The following is a 23,537-nucleotide window of genomic DNA, read 5'->3' as shown; positions in this document are numbered from 1 at the left end:
TGTGTGTGTGTGTGTGTGTGTGTGTGTGTGTGTGTGTGTGTGTGTGTTGAGACAGAAATTGTACAAAGCATTTGATAGTATTTATGAGAATAATTACATGTAATTGTTGCACCAGCTATGAAGCCATTCATAGCAAATCATTGCTTTAATATAGTAAAGTTGAGTGGAATATTAGAGAACGTTTTCTTAGAAAAGTGATTCATTCAATTAAAAATGTTCAAGCATATGTCGAATACATTTGATCATTTTCTTCATATTGTTTAATGTACATATATATTATTCCGACATTATTGAACAATTCTGCTCGTGTCTGGTGTTCGAATGCCAACAATGTCCGCGTAGGTACAAACGTGTGCGGCGAAAAAAGGAGAACAAGGCTCGTAGGACGTTTTTACGAGACGGATAACATTTTACGATAGGTGAACGAGGAGAGGTATTTTATCAGAAAGCCTGTTATCGATGAAGTGAAAGCACCCTCGAAGCTTTGCGACACCCCGTCGTAACGTGCCGCGAAGATTTAGGCGACCGAGCCTCCGCGTTGACAAAAGGACACCTGGATTTGGCTTAGTTTCCCTCAGGATGATCCACGCATCCTCGCAAATTCGCGTACCTTCTGCGAGAGGGGCCAAGGATGCGAGTATACGCGACACAGTGTTTTATTGAAGGGGCCTCGGGGATCACGTGACGTATGGTACACTTATTTCGGGGATACTTTGTTGCCAGAGTACACAATGGACACCAGGAAGAAATATGAGGATGGTTTTAATGCCAGAAATCCATGAATGCTCGCAAATATGTTAATTCTAAACTCATAACGAGTTGTATGTATTTAATTGATTTTAAAGATCGAATATTCAATTGTAATTTGCTCTGTTATACGTAAGAATTTCATTTATTATATAAAGACAATTTTTAAATTAATTTTGATCCAAGGAAACCAAATTTTTATTGATGTAGAATATATTATGAATTTGTTATTGGTATAATTATTACGTTATATTTTAAGGATGGAGTAGTTAGATGTAATTTATTTTTTTGATATACAAAAGAGTGTTTGTTATATAAAGACAAATTTAAAATCTATTTTTATCCAAGGATACCAGATCATTATTGATGGAAACTGTATTATGAATTTGTTATATTAATGATTAATATGTTATTGATATCAATAAGTATATGAATTGTCAATTATGTAAATACATAAAGCAAATTTGTGAAAATTTTTACAAAATCGACAATGTAAATTTAGAAAAGCATTTAAGGTAATGCTCAAAAAGTCTAAATTCTAAAGCAAATATCTCTCAAATCTCGCAACCATTGTGATACTGTGATTCTTTCTAAATTAAATCCAAGCAGAGAGGCTCGCGAACGGGAATGGTTTTCGTGAAACGTTTTATTTGTTTCTACATTATTCGAGACAGATTCTCTGTCGAGGTGAGAGTCAGCCACCACCGTTTCGTATATTGTGAGCTCTCCCAGAAAACACGATGAATAATGGAAGAAACAAAGTTAAGTGATCCATTCAGTTCAATCTTGTTTCGCATCTCCGCGTTCAGCGAGAAAGCTTTGAACAAACGTGGCTGCGAAACACCAGAAATTTGTATTTTATTATCTTCCTACAGGTACAAAGGAAAAAGATACAAATATAATAATGATATAGTGTTTATACTAGGACGTCTCTGATTTAAATAAAGCTTCCTCCGAGGAAGGAAAATGGTAAAATTGATAGTTATGATTGGTTTCAATATACATCCGTACATAACAAATTCTATTTTTATTTTACTGATCAAGAGATAGCATCCTTAAATCATTATAAAAAATGAATTAATTAAAGTATAATGTCACGAGCATGCAAAATGAGGCCAGTGTTATCACACAAATTTTCTTATCTTGATATGTAATTTCATCGCTGTCCAAAATTTATGAGCCACATTCATTGGGAAATAGTATTTTTAAATCACTGTAGAAAGATTGGATTAATTAAAATATAACACAAGCAAGAGGGATGTGGCCAGTGTCATCACAAAATTTTCTCATGGTGTACTGTTATCGCTCTCAAAAATTGGCGAGCCACATAATTTCTTCACCACATGGTTCCTGTGTCCCACGAAAATCACGAGTTTACGAGACAGATTGAAGGTGCGACTCAACTTTTAATTGCCATGTTTTGTTTCGAAACACAACAGATAGTGGACCAAAGTTCGCAGCGGCACAGAGAACATGTAAACGTTCCGACGTTTCGAGGTGAAGTTCTCCTGATCTGCGACTTCCTCCTGGCTTGGACTCTGCTGAAAGCCCTTTCAAACCTCGGGCTATCCTTCGGTAACCTTCGACTGAGATGGATGAAACTTTGGAGCGGTCGGATTCTATGAAGGTGTCGGTTCGCCGATGTTATTACTGAAAGTTTCTACAAATACAACGCTTGGAGTACGAATATATTACGTCGTCTCGCGAGTTTTATTTAACGAAAAAAAATTACAGAAATTTTATAACGACTGTCTGAAAGGGTGGTAAAGAAAGTGATTACATTTTACGGAGAAGCCAAAGTCAACGAGTGACATTCAATATCAGACCTATATTGTCTGTTGAGGTTTATTACACAATTTTTATTTTGATTCTGTAACACTAAATCAACCACGACCAGTCAAACTTTCTATACAGTTTTTATATGCAGTATATGAATTATACACAATCGTTTCATGCATTATTCGATTTAGTTCCACGAAGAAAATTTTTGTACTTAATTGTTAGTAATAGTTATTAATAGTTACGAATGAACGTCGACAGGTTTAGTGTTAAATCGTGTAATGGCTCTAGACTATTTTATTTAATCAATCTAAATAAAAACTATTTTTTTTTCATACAATACATTTATATAATACAATAATAAACTCCAGTAGACAGATCTTCTATTAAATCAATAATATTTGAATATTTGAAAAAGTGCAAATAGTTGAGTATAGATGTTTGATTTTTTATTTAACGCCTCCAAGGCGGCTTCCTCCTTTAATTTGAATAAAAGAATAATATCTCGCGGTATGACCCAATAGGAGCAACCCTTATCGTCCCTAAATGCGACCAGGCCAAGACCAAGCAGCCCTTCTTTATCAATTTCAACGAATCGCCACCATCGATCGAATATCCTGGCAGCATCGGCCCGATACACCGCAGGAATCGCAATTTCATCTCCGCGCAGCTTCCTTTCCTTTCGCGGCCGAATAATCCCTGACGGGGAGAAAAATTAGATCGCCGTGAACGAGAATCGCCACTGGTTGGACGACGTGGACAATGTGGGGGTCCGAAACGGTGTTCCATGGCGTGTGAAGGAATGACGGGGATTCTCAACTCGACGTTGAGAAATGAGAAAAGTGGTCAGACCACGAGACAGAATCCCAGACGCGGCGGTGTACCGGCGGTGGCCCGATGGACCGTCGAATGACGTGGAAATCAGCTGGCGGGGTCTCATGGTTTAAACATCGAGCGGAGCTTGATATGAACGAGAGCATAAAAGGCTGTTGCCTGGGAAACCAGGGGGTGAGAAAGGAACTCTTTCGACTGGCCGCCGGAGAAAGAACCGGGGCTGGATTTAAAGAAGACGGGAGAGAAAAAGGGACGAGGAAAAGCTGTTGCTTGATGAGCTCGCTGCCTGATTGGCCCGGATTTCTCGGAGTCGAATCGTGCCACGGGGTATAAGCTGCGGCGGTGAGATTTGTTTGAGGCTGTCGAACTAATACGCGCGGGTTACCGCCTTTATTTCGGGATAGTTTGAGTACTGGTGATATTAATGTTTTAAGATTGGAAATCTTTTTATTTTCGAACAGCCGCAATTCATGTCCCGTTATATGGTGAAAAATGCTGTGAGGCGATCAAATGGGTGGGTAGTAACAGAATAAATACGTCCCGGTACACAGCTTGTCGTGAGATATTTTTCTATATTTTAATATCTAATGGTTGGAACAATTAAAACGCGCGGGTTACCACCTTCATTTCGGGATAATTTGAGTACTGGTGATATTAATGTTTTAAGATTGAAAATCTTTTTATTTTCGAACAGCCGAAATTCGTGTCCCGTTATATGGTGAAAAATGCTGTGAGGCGATGAAATAGGTGGGTAGTAACAGAATAAATATGTCCCGTTACACAGCTTGTCGTGAGATATTTTTCTATATTTCAATATCTACTGGTTGGAACAATTAAAACTTAATCCGAAATAATTCAACATTTATGAACATACAGTATCATTCAGTGTTCGATTAAACATTAATAACAATTACGGTTCAGAATAAGTATTCATTCGAGATATTAATCGTGAGAAATTTGTCAATATTTTAATATCTATTGATTGCAACATAAAAATATTAATTTCTGACAATAGTTAAATTAGTTATTAACAATACTAACGATGTAAAGTGTAAAGTGCAAAGTGTTAAGTGGTGTGGATGGTTTCTGTGCATTTATCGTATAGAAATTTGTGCATTTCAGGAGATTTTAGTGTAGTAACAAAAGAATGTTCCGTTACAATTGGCTCTTAGTACATCACAAACCAATGAAGGGGTTTTCGGAGAAATAAAAATGTCCAGTCGCAGGAAATCATTAAGTATGGTGCAGTAGGTGGTGGTTCGCGATCAGTTAGTCGTGAGATATCCTGTCACTTGATTTTCAATCTCTCCAATTCTTGCGTGTGCGCGAAGTCTGTAAATTTTTATATCTAGTTTGGGCCTATCTATATATGTAGGCTTTAGTTATGTAGGCTTTAGCTTGCACTATCCAAACTGAATCTATTTATGAGGTTAGTCTAAGCTCTATCTTGCAATATCTGGACCGCTAGGAGCTATATAAATATAAATAGAATTTAATTTAAATTTAACATATCTAATAACATTATCTTCAAATATAACGTAATAGTTTTAACGTCCCCATAGAATAACTCAATTTTTTTCGTCATGAATCATCTACTTTCATATTTCATAAGTATATAATTCTTCACGTCATAATTACAACAAAATTAATCATAACTTCACACTCTATCGACAAAGGCCCACAAGATGTCAACTGTTGTCGAATGTATAATCCATTGCATTCTAATACTAATTACATTATACGCGCCTAACAAATTACAGGTCTCCTCTTATACTTTCATCTTATTCTAAAATATTGTCTAAAATATCGCGCATTCTTTCTATTTAGCACATTAACGACAGCCATACTTAAATATTCAGATTCCAAGTGAGCCAAACTAAAAGTCAATTACGTAAATGCTTTGCATGCACTTCTAAAAGTGACAAAGTAACTAGACGGTTCAATTGAAGATTGCTTTATAATGTAGATTTTACGGTATTTAGTGCAGTCAAATGCAAACATATATTAACAGAGCCATGTTGAAACAATTGGATAAATTGCTGCAAATTGGACCACGAACCTCCTAAAGCCAGGCCCGTATACTGGAAGCTTTTACATTTAACTTTGGGATAAGACTTCTTCTGCTTCATTTATTTCAACCTTTCCCTTTAGAAATAGACTCCTTGTATTTTTAACGCGATCATCGGAATTAGAGCAGACAAAATTGCAGTAAAATAATGGTACCTTTGTGGATATATTTCTCTGAAATTCTTCCTCATTTATGTCTCTCGAATATTTATATTAATTATACACGCAACAATGAATAAAGCAAAGTAGGTCTGCTGATGTAAATATGTATGTGAATACATGTAACGTAACTGTCAGATATTAATTATAGTATTGAAGAAATTGTAAAGAATAAAAGGACTATAAAATGCTTAGAAAGATACTTTTTAATTGCATAATATATTATTGTTCTCATTTTATAGAAGTTACAAAATACTTAAAACCTTGGCACCACCTTCAACCAGAAATATGTCTTTATTTTGTAAGTCACAGGCTGTTATGTCACGTTTACAGTCGAAATGCTCTGTCATATACATGTAAACATACGAATCGCTCGCGGTACTTAACGCGAAGAAACGAGAAAGGACAAGACACGAAAACGATGAAAAACTGGCGTAGACTATCGGTGTTGTCTTCCGTTCGACTCATCGTCAGTCGATTTCCGCGTCGCGAGCGAGTTCGCAGCATCGATACAACGCTCGAACGATCGCCGATACTTTCAAACGTTTTAACGTTTATTTTATATCATACTAGCGTGACTTGTCGCGCTCGAATTTTCCGAAAGGAAGTGAACTCGCGCGTTTCTTTGCTTCGGCTTTAGTGCAAGGTCGCTTCACTCATTCGAGGCCTTTGATATTATAATTTCACGATAATTGACTGAAAGTGAGGACTGGCGTAATAAAATGAGCCACCCGAGGGCAACGGATCTCAAATGGAAGCAATTTTATTTTTAACGCGACCATTAGTTGTTTCAAACATTCATAGTTTCTTCTTCTGTAGTATGCAGAGTATGGTTACTCAGCGCAATTGAAAATAAAAATGAATATGAAAGTTCGAGAAGAAGTGATATGAAAAAAGGTTTATGAAAGGGTCAGAAATGATTTGAATGTGAACATTTTAGAGGGAGTAATGTAAAAGAATTTTTGTGTAAACAAGTACTGTGTTAACACGTTGATCGCCACGTCATTCGTGGATGACAGGTGTTTTCACTGAGGAACTAAGTGAATTGTTTCTGAAGATGAGGTGTTGAAAGTAAGTCTGAGTTAATCTTTGAATATGGCAGGGTTACAAAAATAAATACTAACACAAATGCTAGATTATGTTAGGTCTGTGGGGCGGATCTTTTCATTAAGGAACTGAATAAATTAATTTCTTAGCTGCGGTATTGATGAAAATAAATCTGGATAAGATTTGTGAATACAGCAAGGTTACCTGAAGTATTAAAGTAAATACCACCACGAATGTTAGATGATACAATTTTAAATTGTATAGAATTGAAACGAGAATTGACTCGTATTAGTCTGGCAGTGAACGTGTTAAAAAATAAAAATTATGCGGCATTAATCAACAAGACAACTTGTGTTTCACTCCTAATTCCAAGCTTTACATTGACGTTTTGTTTTCTGTATCTAATATTTTGTTACCGACATGAAAGATATGTGCATTAAAAAATAAATTCAGAACGTGCGATGTGCACTGTAAAAAAAAAACTTGACAAAGATTGCAAAACTATAGGATCGAAAATAGAATTATCATCTAACGCTAACTTAGCATGAAATCCAAGGTTTCGCTAGACACGTACTTTCAGACATTGTAACATACAATTATCGTAAATTATTCATATTTCGCAAGGTGAATGTTAAATGCACTGCTCGAGTGTATTATTTAGAGCCACATTAAAATTTCTGTAACCATTTTTTTTTTCTTTTGCTTATTTGCAAATATAGGTTCAATAGATAATTTCGATTTACAGTAGTGTCAAAGAAAAAACAAATGATGTTGCAGCGATCTATTTTCATTTGTCCTTTTAAGGAATATTTCATATTTTGTTTTAGAAGTGCTTTATTTTCAATAAGAATTATTTTTATGATTGTAATGATCCATAGTAATACAAATGCTCTCTTCAGAGACCTAACTTAAAATGTCTAACAATCATTCTACAAAATCAATGATGTAGGTAAGAGAATGGCACGAATGAGCTTCTATGGTTGACCCTCCCAGGTGCACTTAACCCCTTAAGTGGACTCCGTATGCTTCGACTGACGTAATCGTCTAATATCGAAATACATCAGAATAAAGGTCAATATACACTCGCACTACAATGTCAAGATGCAATTAAACATTGTCATTAACTTGATCTCGCGTTGAGTATGGGCGTGTCCGTTTGAGTCAGGTATACACCTAAACAAATGAGGATACTGGATCTCGAGATGCAAAGAAGGCATCACGGTTGATTGCTTTCTGCGAGAAACTGCGATGGGAACATTCTGCGTCCGTGAGATCGATCGGGTTTTGCGCGAACAACTCTAATCCGAATGGAAAAATGGTGGTACGGGTCGTGCCATATTTATTGAATTGACACCGTTTGCGTGTAATATGAAAATGCGTTTCTTCATCGGGGATCCGATGCAGGCCATGATTAATTAATATGCCCGATGATTACCGACCGTCTAACAATCTTGTTCGTTGTTAATTGGTGTGTCAGTAACGACGGCCGACCTTAGTTTCTAGTTCCTCGCACGCATACATGTTTCTTCCTCTTCGCCAGTCGCTCGTTACGCCGCGAACAAAAAAGACATTAGCCTCGGATATCGATCGAAGGGGATCTTCTGAATCGGTGTTTCGTAAGTCACTTTAAAATAACAATTGAAAATTGGTAGCGAAGATTTGAATTGGAGGTGTAACTAAGAACAGAAATTGATATGCATATGTGTATACAATATGTATTGTGCGATGTACACAATGTCAAAATTTTAAACGAACTTTGATGATTAACTTCTAATTAATTGATCTATTTAGCTCCATTTAATTTTAAATTTATATGTAAATATTCTATTCAGGTTTATTTCCTCTACTTTTCTTATGTATCTAATATTTATTTTTAATATTTTTTGTTAGTCTTAAAATAGTTGGTTAAAAGCTTTAACTGTTAAAAATTGTAAACAGCGATTCAATTCTGTGATGATTAAGTGCCACGACAAAATAAACACGAATAATAATTTTTAATTACCCTAAGAAGACCAATAATCATAATTGTTGCAGACAATGTTATCAACGACGCTTAAACGAGCAAAGAAAAATGAATTATTTATCGTAAATATGATGATTAGTACACGCCGATGCATTAAGCGGGTCTGTAACGACAGTTTTTTTTTTTTTTTATGACAAATGTTGAAAACAAATTCAAACAACTGCGAAATACAAAGATTAAGAATTGTAGGCCATGCTCAGTACATTAAACACTCCACACTTGCGTCGAAGTTGAAATTTACAAGCGTACTTAAAACAAGTTGGGTTACAATTAACTACCTTGGCTACATAATTGCGTGGATTCGAATAAAAAATGTACGGTTTTCTCGAGAAAAAGCATATTTGAAATGCAAAATCGGATAGATAATTGGAAGCACGTAATTGATCTACGATCGCATATAAATCTGCCGCAGTTAAAACTTTGTATAAGTGAAAAGTATCTGAACATTAACGTCGAGTCTCTTCTTGTTTTACGAGTTGCACGATGACAGTTATTATGCGCATGTTATGCTTGTCGGGGAATCACAAAGGACGAATATTTTCCAAATGAATGGAAAGCTACGCGTAATTGTTTATTCGCATTCTCAAGAGAGGAAGTCGATCGATGCAGGGGTTGACCCAACTTCCGTTTAACGATTCACTCACGCGCCGCGCTAACGAAACTGAATTCGACAACGAAAAAGTGCACGTCGCGTAATAACTGCTCGCGGAGATAATTGCTGCATCGGACATTTGTAGCGCATGTGACTTCTGATTAGCGTGTAACGAACCTGTCATTGAATTACGTGGCAGTACAGTTTTCTTTATACTTGACTTTGGAGTCCACTAATATTACTTCATCGTTAAACTAAATCGAACCACGTTGTATAAGAAAGATTACTATCGGTTATGATCCGAATTGTATGATGAATGTATTGAACTGAACAGTAACCAGTCACTCGTCATCTGGCGTACACATTCATCATTGTTAGCAAACAGTTATAAACAAAAACACACGTTTAATTTGTATATTGAAAGTGTTCACTTCCCGATTCTAGCACAACGACAATGACATACAGTTCGCTCAAAATAAAATATAAATAATATTACAAAATAGAAACGTAAGTGCTTGAAATAGAATTAAAATTCAAATAAAATGAAACTCTCACATTTATGATTCTGCTATAAGAACAATGACATACATATGCATAGTCGTAACGTAAATGCTTGAAGTAGGAATAAAATTAAAATAAAATGAAACTGTTTCACGTGTGCATAGTCGTATTAAATAAAAAATTGAAAGATTACAAAATAAAAACCAGAACGACTGAAATAAAATTAAAATAATACAAAACTAATGTTCACGCCCTATGTCTTCTTCAACTTCTCATTACATTCTATCGACTGAATAAATTTGTACGACAGTTCGGCGACACCCTCTGTAAGGAGCCTCGGTGAGGAGACTCGAATTCGGTTTCGAAGACGAAAATAGAGCTGCGATGAAGAAGAAATTGGACGCGGACATATGCGAGGACGAAGGGCGGCGTTCAGCAAGTGACGTCGAACGTTTATACGAAAGTACGAAACAGAACTGGTCGTTTGGCAAATATGAGAGTCATGTGGCGTGTTCGACAACTGTGAGGAACGAGTCGAGCTGCGGGGTCGACGAGATATTGTGACTTATCGCGGTTTCACGCGAAACCAGTGTCGGCGCGCTATCGCTTGGCGAAACGTGGAAACTTGGGAGGTATCCTTCGTTATCGAGAGAATCGATGGCCAGAGGTAAGTAGACAAGGTTTGTGCACGAATATTTAGTGTAGAATTGAATTCTGGGAAAGTAATTTCTAAGGTACACTTATTTATAAAAAAAAAAAAAAAAAAAAAATATTACTTTTAATGATCCCTAAATCACATATTCCGAAAAAATATATATATAAATGTTGAAGCAATTTGTATGTTTTGTTGCTATTTAATTTAAGAAAATAGAGGATAAATGTTTATGTTTAATGTAGCGATATAAATGATTGAATATAAAGACACAGAATTAATTTCTGCACCTAACGTAGCGGGCATGTAACTTTATGCTCTATGCATTGAACTGTGTCATAACTTATGAATCATAAATCAGGACAATTTTCTCGAAATGTAAATTTTTCAGATAAAATAAAGCATTGTGATAAAATGTTCTATAGCATCTGAAAGGACACTAAAAAATAAGTACTTTACTAAAAGTAAATGGATAATGCTAAAATGTATCTTCTTATTAGTCTATCTTGTCGAGTGGTAGAGTTTAAACTAAAAAACTGCACTGACAATCCTTTTACACTACTTTTGGGACCATTTATTACAATAGAAAATTAATTTTATTATTAAAACAGTAGTATCAACGTTGAATTCATAGTAGTAACGTAGACTTCTCTCTACCCCAAACATCCACAGCTCACGAACAGAAAAACCCTTACTATACTCACACCGCATCTCAATTTGAACAAACTGTGATGCATTGTACAGAGACCATAGTGCAAGGAGGACGATGAGCGGGCACCTCGACTCCGAGCAGCAAAATGACAGCGTTCCCTGAATCATCAGGAGACTCCCCTGTATCCGCGTTAGTAGCCTGCGACAACCTGACGGACTTCGTGGGCTACTCCCGCGGCCTTGACCTAGCCTTCGACACGCGAGTGTACCATAACCTCAGCGACCTCGACCAGCTGCTTCGTTATGGCTCCTCGAACAGCGTGCCGTGCCTCGAGCACGCTCCCCAGATGACCAACGGCACCGTCTTCAAAGTCATCATCCTGGGCGTAATGGCGGTCCTCAGCTTGGCAGCGAACGCGGCGACCATCTACTCGATCGCGAGGAACCATCGAAGACGGCACAGCTGGTCCACCGTCTACGCACTAATTCTCCATTTGGCCGTGGCCGATTTGCTCGTCACAGTATTTTGTATAGGCGGCGAGGCTATGTGGAGCTACACCGTCGAGTGGATCTGGGGAAATGTCGGGTGCAAACTGTTCAAGTTCATGCAGATGTTCAGCCTCTACCTGAGCACGTTCGTGCTGGTGCTGATCGGGACGGATCGATTCATCGCCGTGAGGTATCCGATGAAGGGGTTGAACGCTACTCACAGGTGCCTGAGGCTGGTCATCCCGGCGTGGGTGCTGTCCTTCATCCTGTCCATTCCTCAGGTAAGGGTGCTTTTGAAGTGTTATTATTGTTTTGTTAGTTGATGTGTTAACCCTTTGCCCTCGAGGCATTTTTCTATAGAATTAAATCCAGTCCATTTTTATAATAATAAATTTCTGTGAAACCAAAAGCTCTACTTCGAAGAAAAACATCTACGAACGTTCATGACTCGATGTATTATTATTTCAATTAATAATTAGTTGTATTCTGATGTAAGTGAATTTGAAATTGTACGTTCACAAAATCGCTTTTAAATTACATATGTCGCCCTAGAGACGCCACCCGAGCGCAAAGGTTTAACGCTAAACCTACCCACAGATATAATTATTTTGAAGCTCGATGGGTTTCCTCTTCGCGTAAAAACACTGATATTCCGTAATTGCTTCAGTTACCATTTTTGTTCCCATTTATCCCTTTATTTTACAACCCTGTCTGTTCCCTCCATTCCGTACTTGACCGTGAGGAGTTAAAGTGGAAGTCGTTTCGATGCGAATTCAAAGAATCGTTTAAATCGGATTGTGTCGATGGTAAGCAAAACAAGCGTTTGAACAGCCAACAGACTGCGAGAGAAAATTGAGATCCTAATTGACGTCGTCGAACGGCTCTTCTTTAATCCCCTTATGGATTAATCGGGGCTCTTGAATAACCGTATTAATTGCGGTCGTTAATTTACAGAAAGGAAAAAACTGTCGCGCTGGTAATGAATACGAGCCCTTGATTCTCGTGGAAAAGAGACACATCGAGGATTAAATCCTCTACTTACGGGTAGAGTACCCAATTCACCAAATTGCATCCCTCGGTAATTCACACCGCAACGAATTTAATTAGTTATCCCCTAATTGCTTTCTTAGTTCGGTCTCGATCAACTCTGATTTCATTATTCTGGTTTTTGTATCTCATCTTAGGTAGAAAGACATTGATTATAGTTGTTCAAAGCTTAATGTATGATTAAAAATCGCTCCTTAAGTAATAAAGAAAAACTCAATACTGATAATAATTGAAAACTCTGGGACGAAATTTCAACGATAGACCGTAGATCCAGATTTTGATATTATTTTTTTAAAGAACACAAATTTCTTCAAGAATATTTAAGCCATTATAATTCTTACATCGACTGCTTTTGCTCGTCATTTTTATTTCGATGTACTTTAATTCGCTTTACGTTATTAAAATACCTTCCATGATTTTTGTCTAGGACACTCTGTATATTCACATCGTTCTTAAGAGATCTAATCAATAACATAAGCCATTGATCACGAGCCAGAGCGTTACCGTCGTGGAGTATAACTTCGATTTCGACATGGACTTCGATGGTCCAGCCATTCAGGGGATTGTCGTCCATTACCATACATTACCCATTTCTCGTCACAAGTCACTGTCCGATCCAAGAATGGCTCAATAAAATACCGCTGAAGCAGTAAACTGCACGCTTCGTAGCGTCGATTCTTCTGTTTCTCATCGGATCTCACCAGAAATCCACTTTCGACCACTTCTCTCAAGAGTTCCGAGATCGTATTAACCATATACGAGCTGAATTTCTTTTAATGGTCGCGAGACAAATTTCGCAACGTACTATGTACGAATATCACTAGAGTGAAAGTTTTTATGCAAATTCATGTTTTTAAAGATTCAAATGATGAATTGAGATTTAAATGCAAGTATGTCTTATCTTCTGAACAGTGTAACAAGTATTTTATTATTTTATGTACATTCCATATTTTCACATTTAATTTCTATTTACCATAACTGCATAAATCCTCAGTCTAATTACCAGTTCGCAGATTTACATTTTTCCAAAGACCAATTAAAATCATATCGTTCAGACATTATTAATGATTCTTACTGGCAGGAAAGCTTTAAATTATTGCTAAGTAGAGGAAAATGAAAAAAACGCTCAACCTGCCTATAAACGTTAAATAAGCCTTAAATAAGGAAAGAGCAAATAAAGCGGAGAACTGGTTGCCTTGATTCCTTTTTTTGCTACAGGTCTCGATATAATCGAATTAGGTTTCCCGCAGTTGTCGACGCGACTTAATTACCTGGTATTTACGAGACAGCTACACGAAAATTATTTCTAATATTGTACAAACTCGGCTCGCTCGAGGGCACTCCTCGAGGCTACGATTCATCGGTGGTAACCGAATATCGGCCACTTAAAATCGGTTTTTAGTCGCAAAAGTGCCACTCGATCGGCTGCGCGGATCCAACGAGTGAACTTTTCATTCAATTGGAGTAGAATTTCGATGAAAAGTTTGACAGATTTCGTTAGCATTGATCACGTTTCGAGAGTAATGGTTGTTTAATTGTAGGATTAATAGCTGAAATATATGCTTTCGATATATCGGTGAGGGAGGAAGCTTCATCGACTACCCCAAACAATCACACGAGAATCAAACTAAAATAATTCCTTGCTATCGAGACATTAATAAAGCAGGAAGCTTCTTCGACTACCCCAAACAATTATCAAGAAAGTTCTCCATAATCATTGTTGTATCTGGGCTGATTTGTACCTGAAGTTGTCTTTGGTAGTTAGAAGTGCAGTTAACTTTGAGGGGGATTAGGACACAACTATAATATTCCGAACCAAAGCACATTTCAACTAGTTAACTATTCGCAGCCTCTATCAGATTACATCCTACTAACAGAAACGCCAGCGTACTTGAGCGATGAAACGATGAAAACGGAAAAATTAATTAAAAATTAATTGAAAGTCTGTTTTTACTTTCATTACTACTATTACAAAATTGTATTTGTTTAATGTGCTGACACGTACAGAGTATTATAGACGTGATTCGGTCATTGTACAATGTAACTGTGAAGTAAAAACGATACGAAATTCCAATGTAAATAGACTAGCAAAATAAATATTCATAAAAAATGTCCAAGAAATACATTTTCTAAATACTTCGTTCTTCTCGATCCTCTGCGTTGAAACAAGCGACTAGAATTTAACCTGTGCTTCTCGAAATGGTTCTGCAGTGCCTCTTGTACGACTGAAAAAATATTAACCTATTATAAGATATGCTTAATTAATCATCGATGAAAACTTATTTGTACAAGAGAAACCGTCGAGAAGAATAAAATGTAAAAGAAATTAAAGAGTGATTAATATCCACTATTTTTCTGAACCGGACGATATGAATTAATAAAAATCATCTTAATTATTAAATTAAACGATTTAGATGTTAAAGATAAATGGTTGTTGGAGCCTATCTGATCTTTGAGATCATTCAAGTTCGTATAAAACATTTCTGATGTTGTTACAATCAAAGAAGATATTTAGAACGATTAGAAAATATTAGTTTTAATAAAAATAAAATTACGTCGAAATAAGTGTTGAAAAACAGTATATCAGTAACCTTGCAGCCTAACACGAAAGTTCTATAAAAAAAAAGTATAAAGAAATTCTTATCAAAATTCTTACAAAGAACTGCCCCCTCCCCTAATTTCTGTAAATTAATATTCTGTATCGTACAAGTCACCCTCAAAACAACCCCGGACACTCAGCCCTAAATAAATTACCTCTTAACTTCATTGGTGGGTATACCTAATGACTGGTGAGGGGTTTACACGAAAGGGGATTCCTTGAGAACGGTCACGTGTTCTAAATACGTCGATAAGCTTCCTGATATAAGACGATCCGACGAATCGCGCGAACGAAGACGTTTAATCTGTAATCGACGAGACAGTGGACAGGGAGCTGCACTGGCTGGCCCCAGAATCATTAGCGTCGAGCTCCGGCTCGGAAGATTTCTTGTCAATTAGTTGTTCGTACGGTCGATGAGCCTCGACCGTCTTCATTCGATTGCTGTCGCGTCTATTTCCAAGACCACCGCATCGACACTTCCTCTTCCTCGACCTTCTCTTGCAACCCCTGCTCCTGCGTCTCCTTTTATAGCGCCTGCTACTCCGCCTCCTCTTGCAGCCCCTGCTTCTCCTCCTTCTGGACCTTCTCCTACTGGACCTTCTCCTGCTGGACCTTCTCCTGCTGGACCTTCTCCTGCTGGACTTCCTCCTCATGCACCTCCTCCTCCTGCTGGATCGTCTCCTGGACCTTCTCCTGGACCTTCTCCTGGACCTTCTCCTGGACCTTCTCCTACTGGATCTCCTCTTACACTTGCAGCTCTTCTTCCGTCGTCTTCGTCTGCGTCGCTTCCTCTTGCACTTGCAACCCATTTTCCTCTGTCTTCGGCTGTTGCGACAGTGATCCAGCAGGCTGAGCTCCTGCGCGGCGATTTCCTGGCACTTGGTCTCGTTGGTCGTCGGCAGAACGTAATTACCGCCGTTTTTCTTCAAAATGCCGTACGACACGCCGCGCTTCAGGGCTGTCAGCATCTGGTCCCCAGAAACGGTACTGTCAGGGCTCGTTGTTGACGTTGACGCGTGGAATTTAGTGAAACATGTTTTCCACGAGTGACGTATGGCAAAATCTTTTTAGTAAAGAGTGGATGAAGTATTAAATTCATTGGTGTTTAATGCTGAAGACTCTGAATACGTTAGAAGAAATAAGGGTGGGTCTGAAAAGTTACCTCGAGGTAAAATTATAGTATAAAAGAGATTTTTTTTTCTTAAGTAGGAATTTTTTGAAAATTATCTATTTATATTTAGAATTTGTCAGACAACCCTCGTTGTTGTTGATGGTTGAAATATAGGGACGTCGAAGAACTGTAGGCTGTCGAAATAGTAACGTCATCGACTACAGAGTGATGGTAGTTCAAAATTCTATCTATTTAGGCCAAACACTGTCAATTCATCCAGTATTTGGATGTTTTAATATCGAGTCTTGCGGAAAATTCCATCAGTCGTGGAAAACATCGTCCTCGCTTTATGATAATCAGGCATTGTATGCGTGAAGATGAACTTTAGAGTTCTTCCATTCTAATAGAGACTGGGACGCGTGACCCCAGTCTTAGTAGAGTAGTAAACTCTCTCGAAATAGAACGATAGTTAAAGCGTTGTGGTTGGAAGAGGTAAACTAACCTGGCGGCGCGCCACTTGCAATGGAATGTCATAGACGGACGATATGTAGCGCAAAATCTCCCGCGACGAGGAGCCCCTCGCCTCGCGAAGATTTTTGATCGCGGAGACCACCAACGCTAGAGTTTTCGCCGATTCGCTCACCATGGTTGCAGAGTTTTCTGACTATTTTAAAAAACAATAATTAAAGTTAAAGAGAGAGAAAAAAAAAGGAGAAACTTCGTGTGAAATCTAAATTTTATTTTTATGTAATCAGAAACTGTGTAATCTAAAATTTGTCACGGTTATCATTTTTTTTAAATGATACTCTTGACGTAAACATGTCGACCAATCACGAACTGTTTATTAGCCATTTAGCGTAATCGTTAAATAATTAACAGTATTCATACTTACAAAGGTAAAGTGATAAGGAGTGGATTAAAAAGAATAATTTAATTTGACAGTAGAATTTTTTAAATGTATAGAATAACAAGTATAATTTCAAAGTGAATCTATACAGTAACTAGGAACAATCATTATGCAAATAAGTACGTATAGACAATTACTTTTCAAACTGAATGATTTTGAATGCACTTGAAGGAAATTTATTTCAATCGGTGACGCGTAAAACTTACGCTCCAAATGATAATATCGATGAGTTATGTCGTCAGTATACTTGGCTTAGAAATGACGTCGATGCGTCCTACTTTTCTGAGCTGACCATAGTTCAATACAACATTGAAGCGTCGCTCTGATTTTGTATTTTCAAAAAAATATGTACCAAAAAAGAATCAGGTATTGGGTTCAAATAATACCCAAGAAATTAAAAAAAATTCTAACTTATTTAAACAATTGTTCCGATGAATGATGCAATAATTATTTCTAGAATAACTGGTGCTTCCAAAAGCAAATTTAATAGAAAAACGAATTGCAATAAATTTTAGTCAAGGCCACGCAAAGACCATAATTGATTCTCAGAATGAAATAAAAAAGTACTGAAATTCAAGTTTAAAGAGACATTCTCACGCAATTATTCGTGAGAAGTATTGTTACAAAACAAGAAAGAGGAGGAAAAAAGAAAATAAGAAAATGCTCGAGGAACTGCTTACCTTAACAACGAATATAATAAACTGGCACGCAGATAATCTGCGAACCTTGTGCTTCCAGGAACCTTATTCATAGAGATACGATGTTCGATTCATAATTCGTTGATCTTGAATTCTTTAATGGGATATACGATAAATTTTTGTTCGAAATGATGAACCGAAAATTCTTTGCGTCACATTGCCGAAGAACGATCGACAAACGAGCATCGATGTTTACAAATGAACGATGATATATCGAACCCTTTCGATATCCGTGCACAGTGCGTTCTTTTAATAACCTGTCTTTGCTAAATTAATAACGTCATGATTTTGAAATAATTGAAGCCTTTGGAAAGGTTTGATGTTGGATATGGTTAAATGACGTGATGACTAATTACTAATTTTTGTTTTTTAAATAATTTTCTATTAAAAATTCCCTGCTGCAATTTACGTAACACGTATAACAATATTCTGTACAAAGTCGAGCATAGTACGTTCTGAAGTTCAATGACAGCCAACAAAAATAGATACTGTTTAAAGGAAAATTTGATTCGACGTCATTTTCCAATGTTTTTCAACGCAAATTTCACTTGGTACACATTAAAATATGTGTATTGTATTCAAGTATTAAAATTTGAACGTCCCATATTGCATACTCTTTTATTAAAAATTGATTTGTTTTACTGGGTGGTAGGAAAAACATAAAAACTTCAAAATCAAATGAAATGCTAGTATTCACTATACTATTGCAATTTTACAATAGGTACCGTTCAAACTGCATATGCAAATAGGTATGAAAAAAAGTTGGCAAGAAAATGTAATACAAATATGTCGGTAAGCCTATGGTTCGTTTGCTATTGGAAATTGTAACTTTGCAGGAACTTTTTATTTTGGAATCAAGTAAAGTGTGATCAATACATTCGTAGATGACACGATTAGAAAACTTTTCCATCCTGCACTGATATCAACAATATCCAGCAATACTAATCGAATATGATCGTACCAATAAAAACTTCCACGACGTGTTACTTATAATTGTAAATAGCTGCAATTAATCATAGCGGCGTTGATTGCTTTTCTCGCGAAACCGTTGTTTTCCACGTGATTTATAAGTCATTGCAAAATTCGATTTCTTAGAATTCTAGAGCACGAAGATTCAGTTTTCAGTCACGTGAAATTACGAAACACTGTGTTCTACAAAAAAAAAAAAGTAACGATTGGAGTTACTCCGAACAACTAGAACTTCCAGTTCATAAATATTCGATGGTCGACGACGTAAACAAATTAACGAACAAATGCTACGATACCATTAAATTGGAAATAATCATTGAATGATTGTACCGTAACCTAACCCAGACCTAACGCAGACTATTTTTATCGTGCATCCTCATGTTTTAATCATTTGTTTTCTTCTTTCAACGTCATTATATCAGGACGAAAAGAATCATATTAAAATACCAGAATTGTTATCGTGTTCATTATATCTTCGTGACGATACGACCAATCGATTAGTGAGCTTTTTTCCACTTGTATTCGATTACAGCGCGATCAAAACTTTCTGAAATTTACAGACCAGTTCTATGGTAAAATGTTACATTAAAATTCATTTGTTTCTAATAAATTACAGTCAAATTTCCCATTATTCAAAGTTCAGTGTGCTATGAAATCCTGTATTACAATTCAACGATTTACGTTAATATAGGTCTAAACAAATGTTATTTTATTATATAAATAAAACATTAACGTTCTCCAAATCTCCCTTTTTTATAATCAAATTATTTACTCCATACAGTTTCCTCCTATAACTTTAATAAAAAAAAAAAAAACATTTTTTTAATAGCTTCGTACCCTCACGAGACATTTAACAATTCCCATTTTAAACGAAGCACCATATTGAAACGAAAATTGACTGTTGTATAATATTCAAATAAAAAGAGCTATCTACTTCCGTTTGCAGATGTGTATATTCCACGTGGCCGAGGGTCCATTCATTGAAAAATTCAACCAATGCGTAACCCATGGGTTTTACACGGAACCCTGGCAGGAGCAGCTGTACGTGTCCCTCAGTTTAATTTTCATGTTCCTGTTACCTTTAGTCATCCTTATCGCCACATACGTTTCTACTGTGCTCACAATTTCCCGTAAGTATATTTTCCAACGATATCTACGGACACTGCACGTAGGCTCTTCACCTATGATTTTTTTAGAACGATTGCTCATTCTACGTACTGAATCATTCAGTTTTGTACGTATTTTCTTAACATGCGTGGTGTGTCTGTATTTTTTAACAGCTTTTTTTGTAGCTGATGGCATAGTAAGTATAAAAGGTTTTCTAGAAGAGAAGAGAATTAAAAATAATATCCTACAGCCCTTTATTTCTACCCACTACATGCGGCTTGAATTTTTAATCTAAAGACCGAGTAATAAGATTAGTAGTTTTCTAGAGATACGTACATGTAATATATAGTTAAATACAATAATTAACCCAGATTATTAAAATACTCGTTTTCTAAGTGAACCAGGAGTTCCGATTTCTATATAATTCCTGCTACTGTGGAAACCAGAAATTATTTCGTGGAACGAGTAATTTTGCATTTTCTCATGTCATTGGAATAACGATAACGTTATCCTTTACGACATTTATTAATGGATATATTTGAAACTTCAAATGAGACTCATACAAACCCGTTCAGGATTTTGAAAATAAGTCTGGGAAATAGTTAATGATACATGAAATTTGTAAAAAGTGCAATTCGAATTATTAACAATTTTATAGAATGCCATTTACGTATTTGTTACATATTTTATTTTCATTTACTTTCGACAGATTTTCACTCACACGTTCACTAGTCGCTTCGTGTATACATAAAATAATATATATTTACTATTTTTAAAATATATTATCGTTCAAGAAGTGTGAGTCATTCGACCAACATTAAAAATAAAATCATTTTAGGTAGCGAGAGGATGTTCAAACTAGAGTTAAGCAACAATAACGTGCGGAGCATGAATGGAGACCTAAACAGGCGAAAATTGATGCATCGAGCGAAAATGAAATCTTTGAGAATCAGCGTCGTCATCGTGGCCGCCTTCATCGTTTGGTGGACTCCGTATTATGCGATGATGATAATCTTCATGTTCCTTAATCCAGACAAACACGTATGTCCTTTGTGCTCTTAATGGTAACCTTAATTGTAATCAATATTTGCATGCAAACTTCAACGAAACTTTCGTACTTTACTTAAGAAGAGTTTCTTAAGAGAAAACAGACATGCGTTGGCTTTGATCATTTTAAAGTTTAATGGCTCTCACGACGATTCCCGCGCAGCACTGCTTTGAAGTGCGGTAACCGAGCACGAGTGACACGAGACGTATTGTATCCCTGAAGTATTTTGTTCACTCTGTTTTCCGAACATGTGATTAGGTCTAAGCTGAAAATAACAAATAACTAGGGGTGTGCAGGATTCCCGAAAATATTCGGGATTCTCGAGTTTATACGGGATTCCGAGTTGATTCGAGATTCTCGAGAATACACGAGATCCCGCAAAAATCCGGGATTCCCGAGAATGTACGGGATATAGAATAATATCTGGGATTTCCGAAAGTGTTGTTATTCTTGAAAATTTCAGCAATCCGAATGTACGGGATTTCGAAATTCCGGGAATTCCGAACATTTATGGGATCTCGAAATTCTCACGAATCCCGAATGGTTTCGGGATCCCGGAAATTCACGGAAATCCCGGATGTATTCGGGATTCTGAAATTCTCGGGATTCCATCCCGATCCCGGGAGGAATTCCCGTCCCGACCGGGATCCTGCACACCCCTACAAATAACACATAAATTGAATTAAAACTCTAACAGTACGTAAATCACTCATCCTGATTTTGTCACGTACAGTCGACAAGTACCGAAACAGTATTTGTTCCCAACAAGGTTCCCACATTATCGATTAGGCATTGTACACTGTGTACACATCGGTTTATAATGCCTGATACGCGCAACGGATGATTTAACGAGCTCGTGATATTTTCAGCTTAGCGAGGAATTACAAAGCGGAATCTTCTTCTTCGGCATGAGCAACAGTTTAGTAAATCCTTTGATATATGGCGCGTTTCACCTATGGCCGCGGAGGAAGCGTCAGAGATCCTATTACAGGTAAATTGGTAGAATTAATTCCTTCGTTGAAACATGTTCATTGTTCGCGTCACATCTTTATAAAAAGAACGTCGTCGCAGCAGTTTTGAGAGACGGTGGGGATAACCGCGCGTCTCTTAGAGGGGGTATTGTCACGCCACTTAGAGAGGGTTCACTTTGAAAACAATTTGACATTACCTAGGACAACGTAATAATTAAGTGGCAAAGAAAGAAACAAGCAAAAAGAAACTTTTCTTCTAAATGTCATATTGTGTTGTAAAAGTGCACAGACATAATAATCTAGTGGAGGTAGGATTGAGAAAGGTTTCTAATACTGGATAGTTTAAATTAGGTATACATTGTAACTCTGTGACTTTATATTCAATCATTTATGATTGCAGTTGAAGTAGTAATATTTATTCTTCATCTTGTTAGGTACTACTTTCTAACTTGATCTCTTATGTGACCCAAGTCTTAACCTGATGGCCATTACAATTTATCTACACACACGCAGTTCGATAAACAACAAATGTTGCGTATCATTGCTCCATTAACCGAGCATAAGTGTACTTGGCAATTATTATAAAAAATCCACTATACAATGTTCACCTTAAAATAGTATAAATATCCTCTGGAATATTAATTTCGTGTACGTCGTTTGTTTTACGGTTTTCAGGGAGTTATCTACGGTACAACGACGACTTACGCCATCGATCACCAGCGACAGTAGCTACAAACGCGATCCACGAGTTACCATCTTATCGAAAAATACTTCGAACACTAGTATTTGAACAAAATCAAACCGCGTAGGAACGAAATTTTCAAAACAAAACATTTTCCCATCGAACATTCAGACTAAGAACGGACACATGTACATAGCATTATTATAAAATAGGCTATATTATTTTTTCGGAGTTTGGTGCGGAACTTTGAATGTTAATTTATATACAGTGTGTTTCATGCCAACGAGTTAAAAGTATTCTTGCGTACGTTGAACATAAGTTAGGATTGTTAAGTTTGTATTATGTTCGTAATTTTTTACGAATTACTTTTCTTGCAGAGGAAGTATCGATCTTATACATAAACTAATTATAAATAATGATGTAAGTAGACGGTTCGAACAAAAATAAATTTAGTTGTTGACTCTGTAAATATTAGCAGTTAGTGTTGTGTAAATGTAAAGTGACGATAGATGCGGAATAGATAGTCTGAAATAGTTGTTTCATTAAGTGTTAACAATAAGTGGATGAACCTAGGATATAAGGATATTATAAACATTAAAATATATCTATATTAAACATGATTAACTGTGCATTGTAAAATATGTATAACACGTTTTTATACGAAGATTTCAATTAAATGCATTTTTAGTAATATTTTAGAACGAAACGCATAATTTATTTTGTATTGTATTACATTACGTGTATTATACCTGTTAAATTTTGAAATTGTGATTTCTTTCCCTCGTTTCATTTTAAATATTTATTTTTCCATCAGCCAATACATTTAAATAGACTAGTATTGATTTTTCTTAACTCTA

General features: G+C 36.5%; 2 protein-coding genes across 6 annotated transcripts; one reads left to right on the top strand and one right to left on the bottom strand.

The window, feature by feature from the left end:
- The first annotated feature begins 6,053 nt into the window (after positions 1 to 6,053).
- On the top strand, positions 6,054 to 23,445 carry LOC128879848 (gonadotropin-releasing hormone receptor). Of its 4 annotated transcripts, none has more exons than XM_054129640.1 (7): positions 6,054 to 6,657; positions 10,060 to 10,416; positions 11,146 to 11,822; positions 19,819 to 20,002; positions 20,818 to 21,020; positions 21,902 to 22,018; positions 22,674 to 23,445. In XM_054129640.1, the coding sequence occupies exons 3-7, from the start codon at positions 11,199 to 11,201 to the stop codon at positions 22,725 to 22,727; spliced, it is 1,182 nt and encodes a 393-aa protein (XP_053985615.1). In that variant the 5' UTR covers positions 6,054 to 6,657; positions 10,060 to 10,416; positions 11,146 to 11,198; the 3' UTR covers positions 22,728 to 23,445. The 4 variants fall into 4 exon arrangements, with proteins under 4 accessions (XP_053985615.1, XP_053985392.1, XP_053985468.1 ...); XM_054129417.1 differs by having other exon boundaries at positions 6,059 to 6,657; positions 21,897 to 22,018; XM_054129493.1 differs by lacking the exon at positions 6,054 to 6,657 and adding an exon at positions 7,441 to 8,249 and having other exon boundaries at positions 21,897 to 22,018.
- LOC128880128 (arginine/serine-rich coiled-coil protein 2-like) lies at positions 12,569 to 19,812 on the bottom strand. Of its 2 annotated transcripts, none has more exons than XR_008457761.1 (2): positions 15,343 to 16,360; positions 12,569 to 14,813 (listed from the first exon to the last, which is right to left on the bottom strand). XR_008457761.1 is itself a non-coding variant. In XM_054129942.1 (2 exons), exons 1-2 carry the CDS (start codon positions 16,942 to 16,944, stop codon positions 15,487 to 15,489), a joined length of 813 nt encoding a protein of 270 aa, XP_053985917.1. In that variant the 5' UTR covers positions 16,945 to 19,812; the 3' UTR covers positions 12,569 to 15,486. The 2 variants fall into 2 exon arrangements, 1 of the variants encoding a protein (XP_053985917.1); XM_054129942.1 differs by adding an exon at positions 16,801 to 19,812 and having other exon boundaries at positions 12,569 to 16,155.
- Positions 23,446 to 23,537: the final 92 nt, after the last annotated feature.

This window comes from Hylaeus volcanicus, chromosome 1 (genome assembly GCF_026283585.1).
Source record: "Hylaeus volcanicus isolate JK05 chromosome 1, UHH_iyHylVolc1.0_haploid, whole genome shotgun sequence".
NCBI lineage: Eukaryota > Metazoa > Arthropoda > Insecta > Hymenoptera > Colletidae > Hylaeus > Hylaeus volcanicus.
The sequence above is the reverse complement of the archived record's forward strand: the minus strand, read 5'-3'. Positions and strand labels throughout refer to the sequence as shown.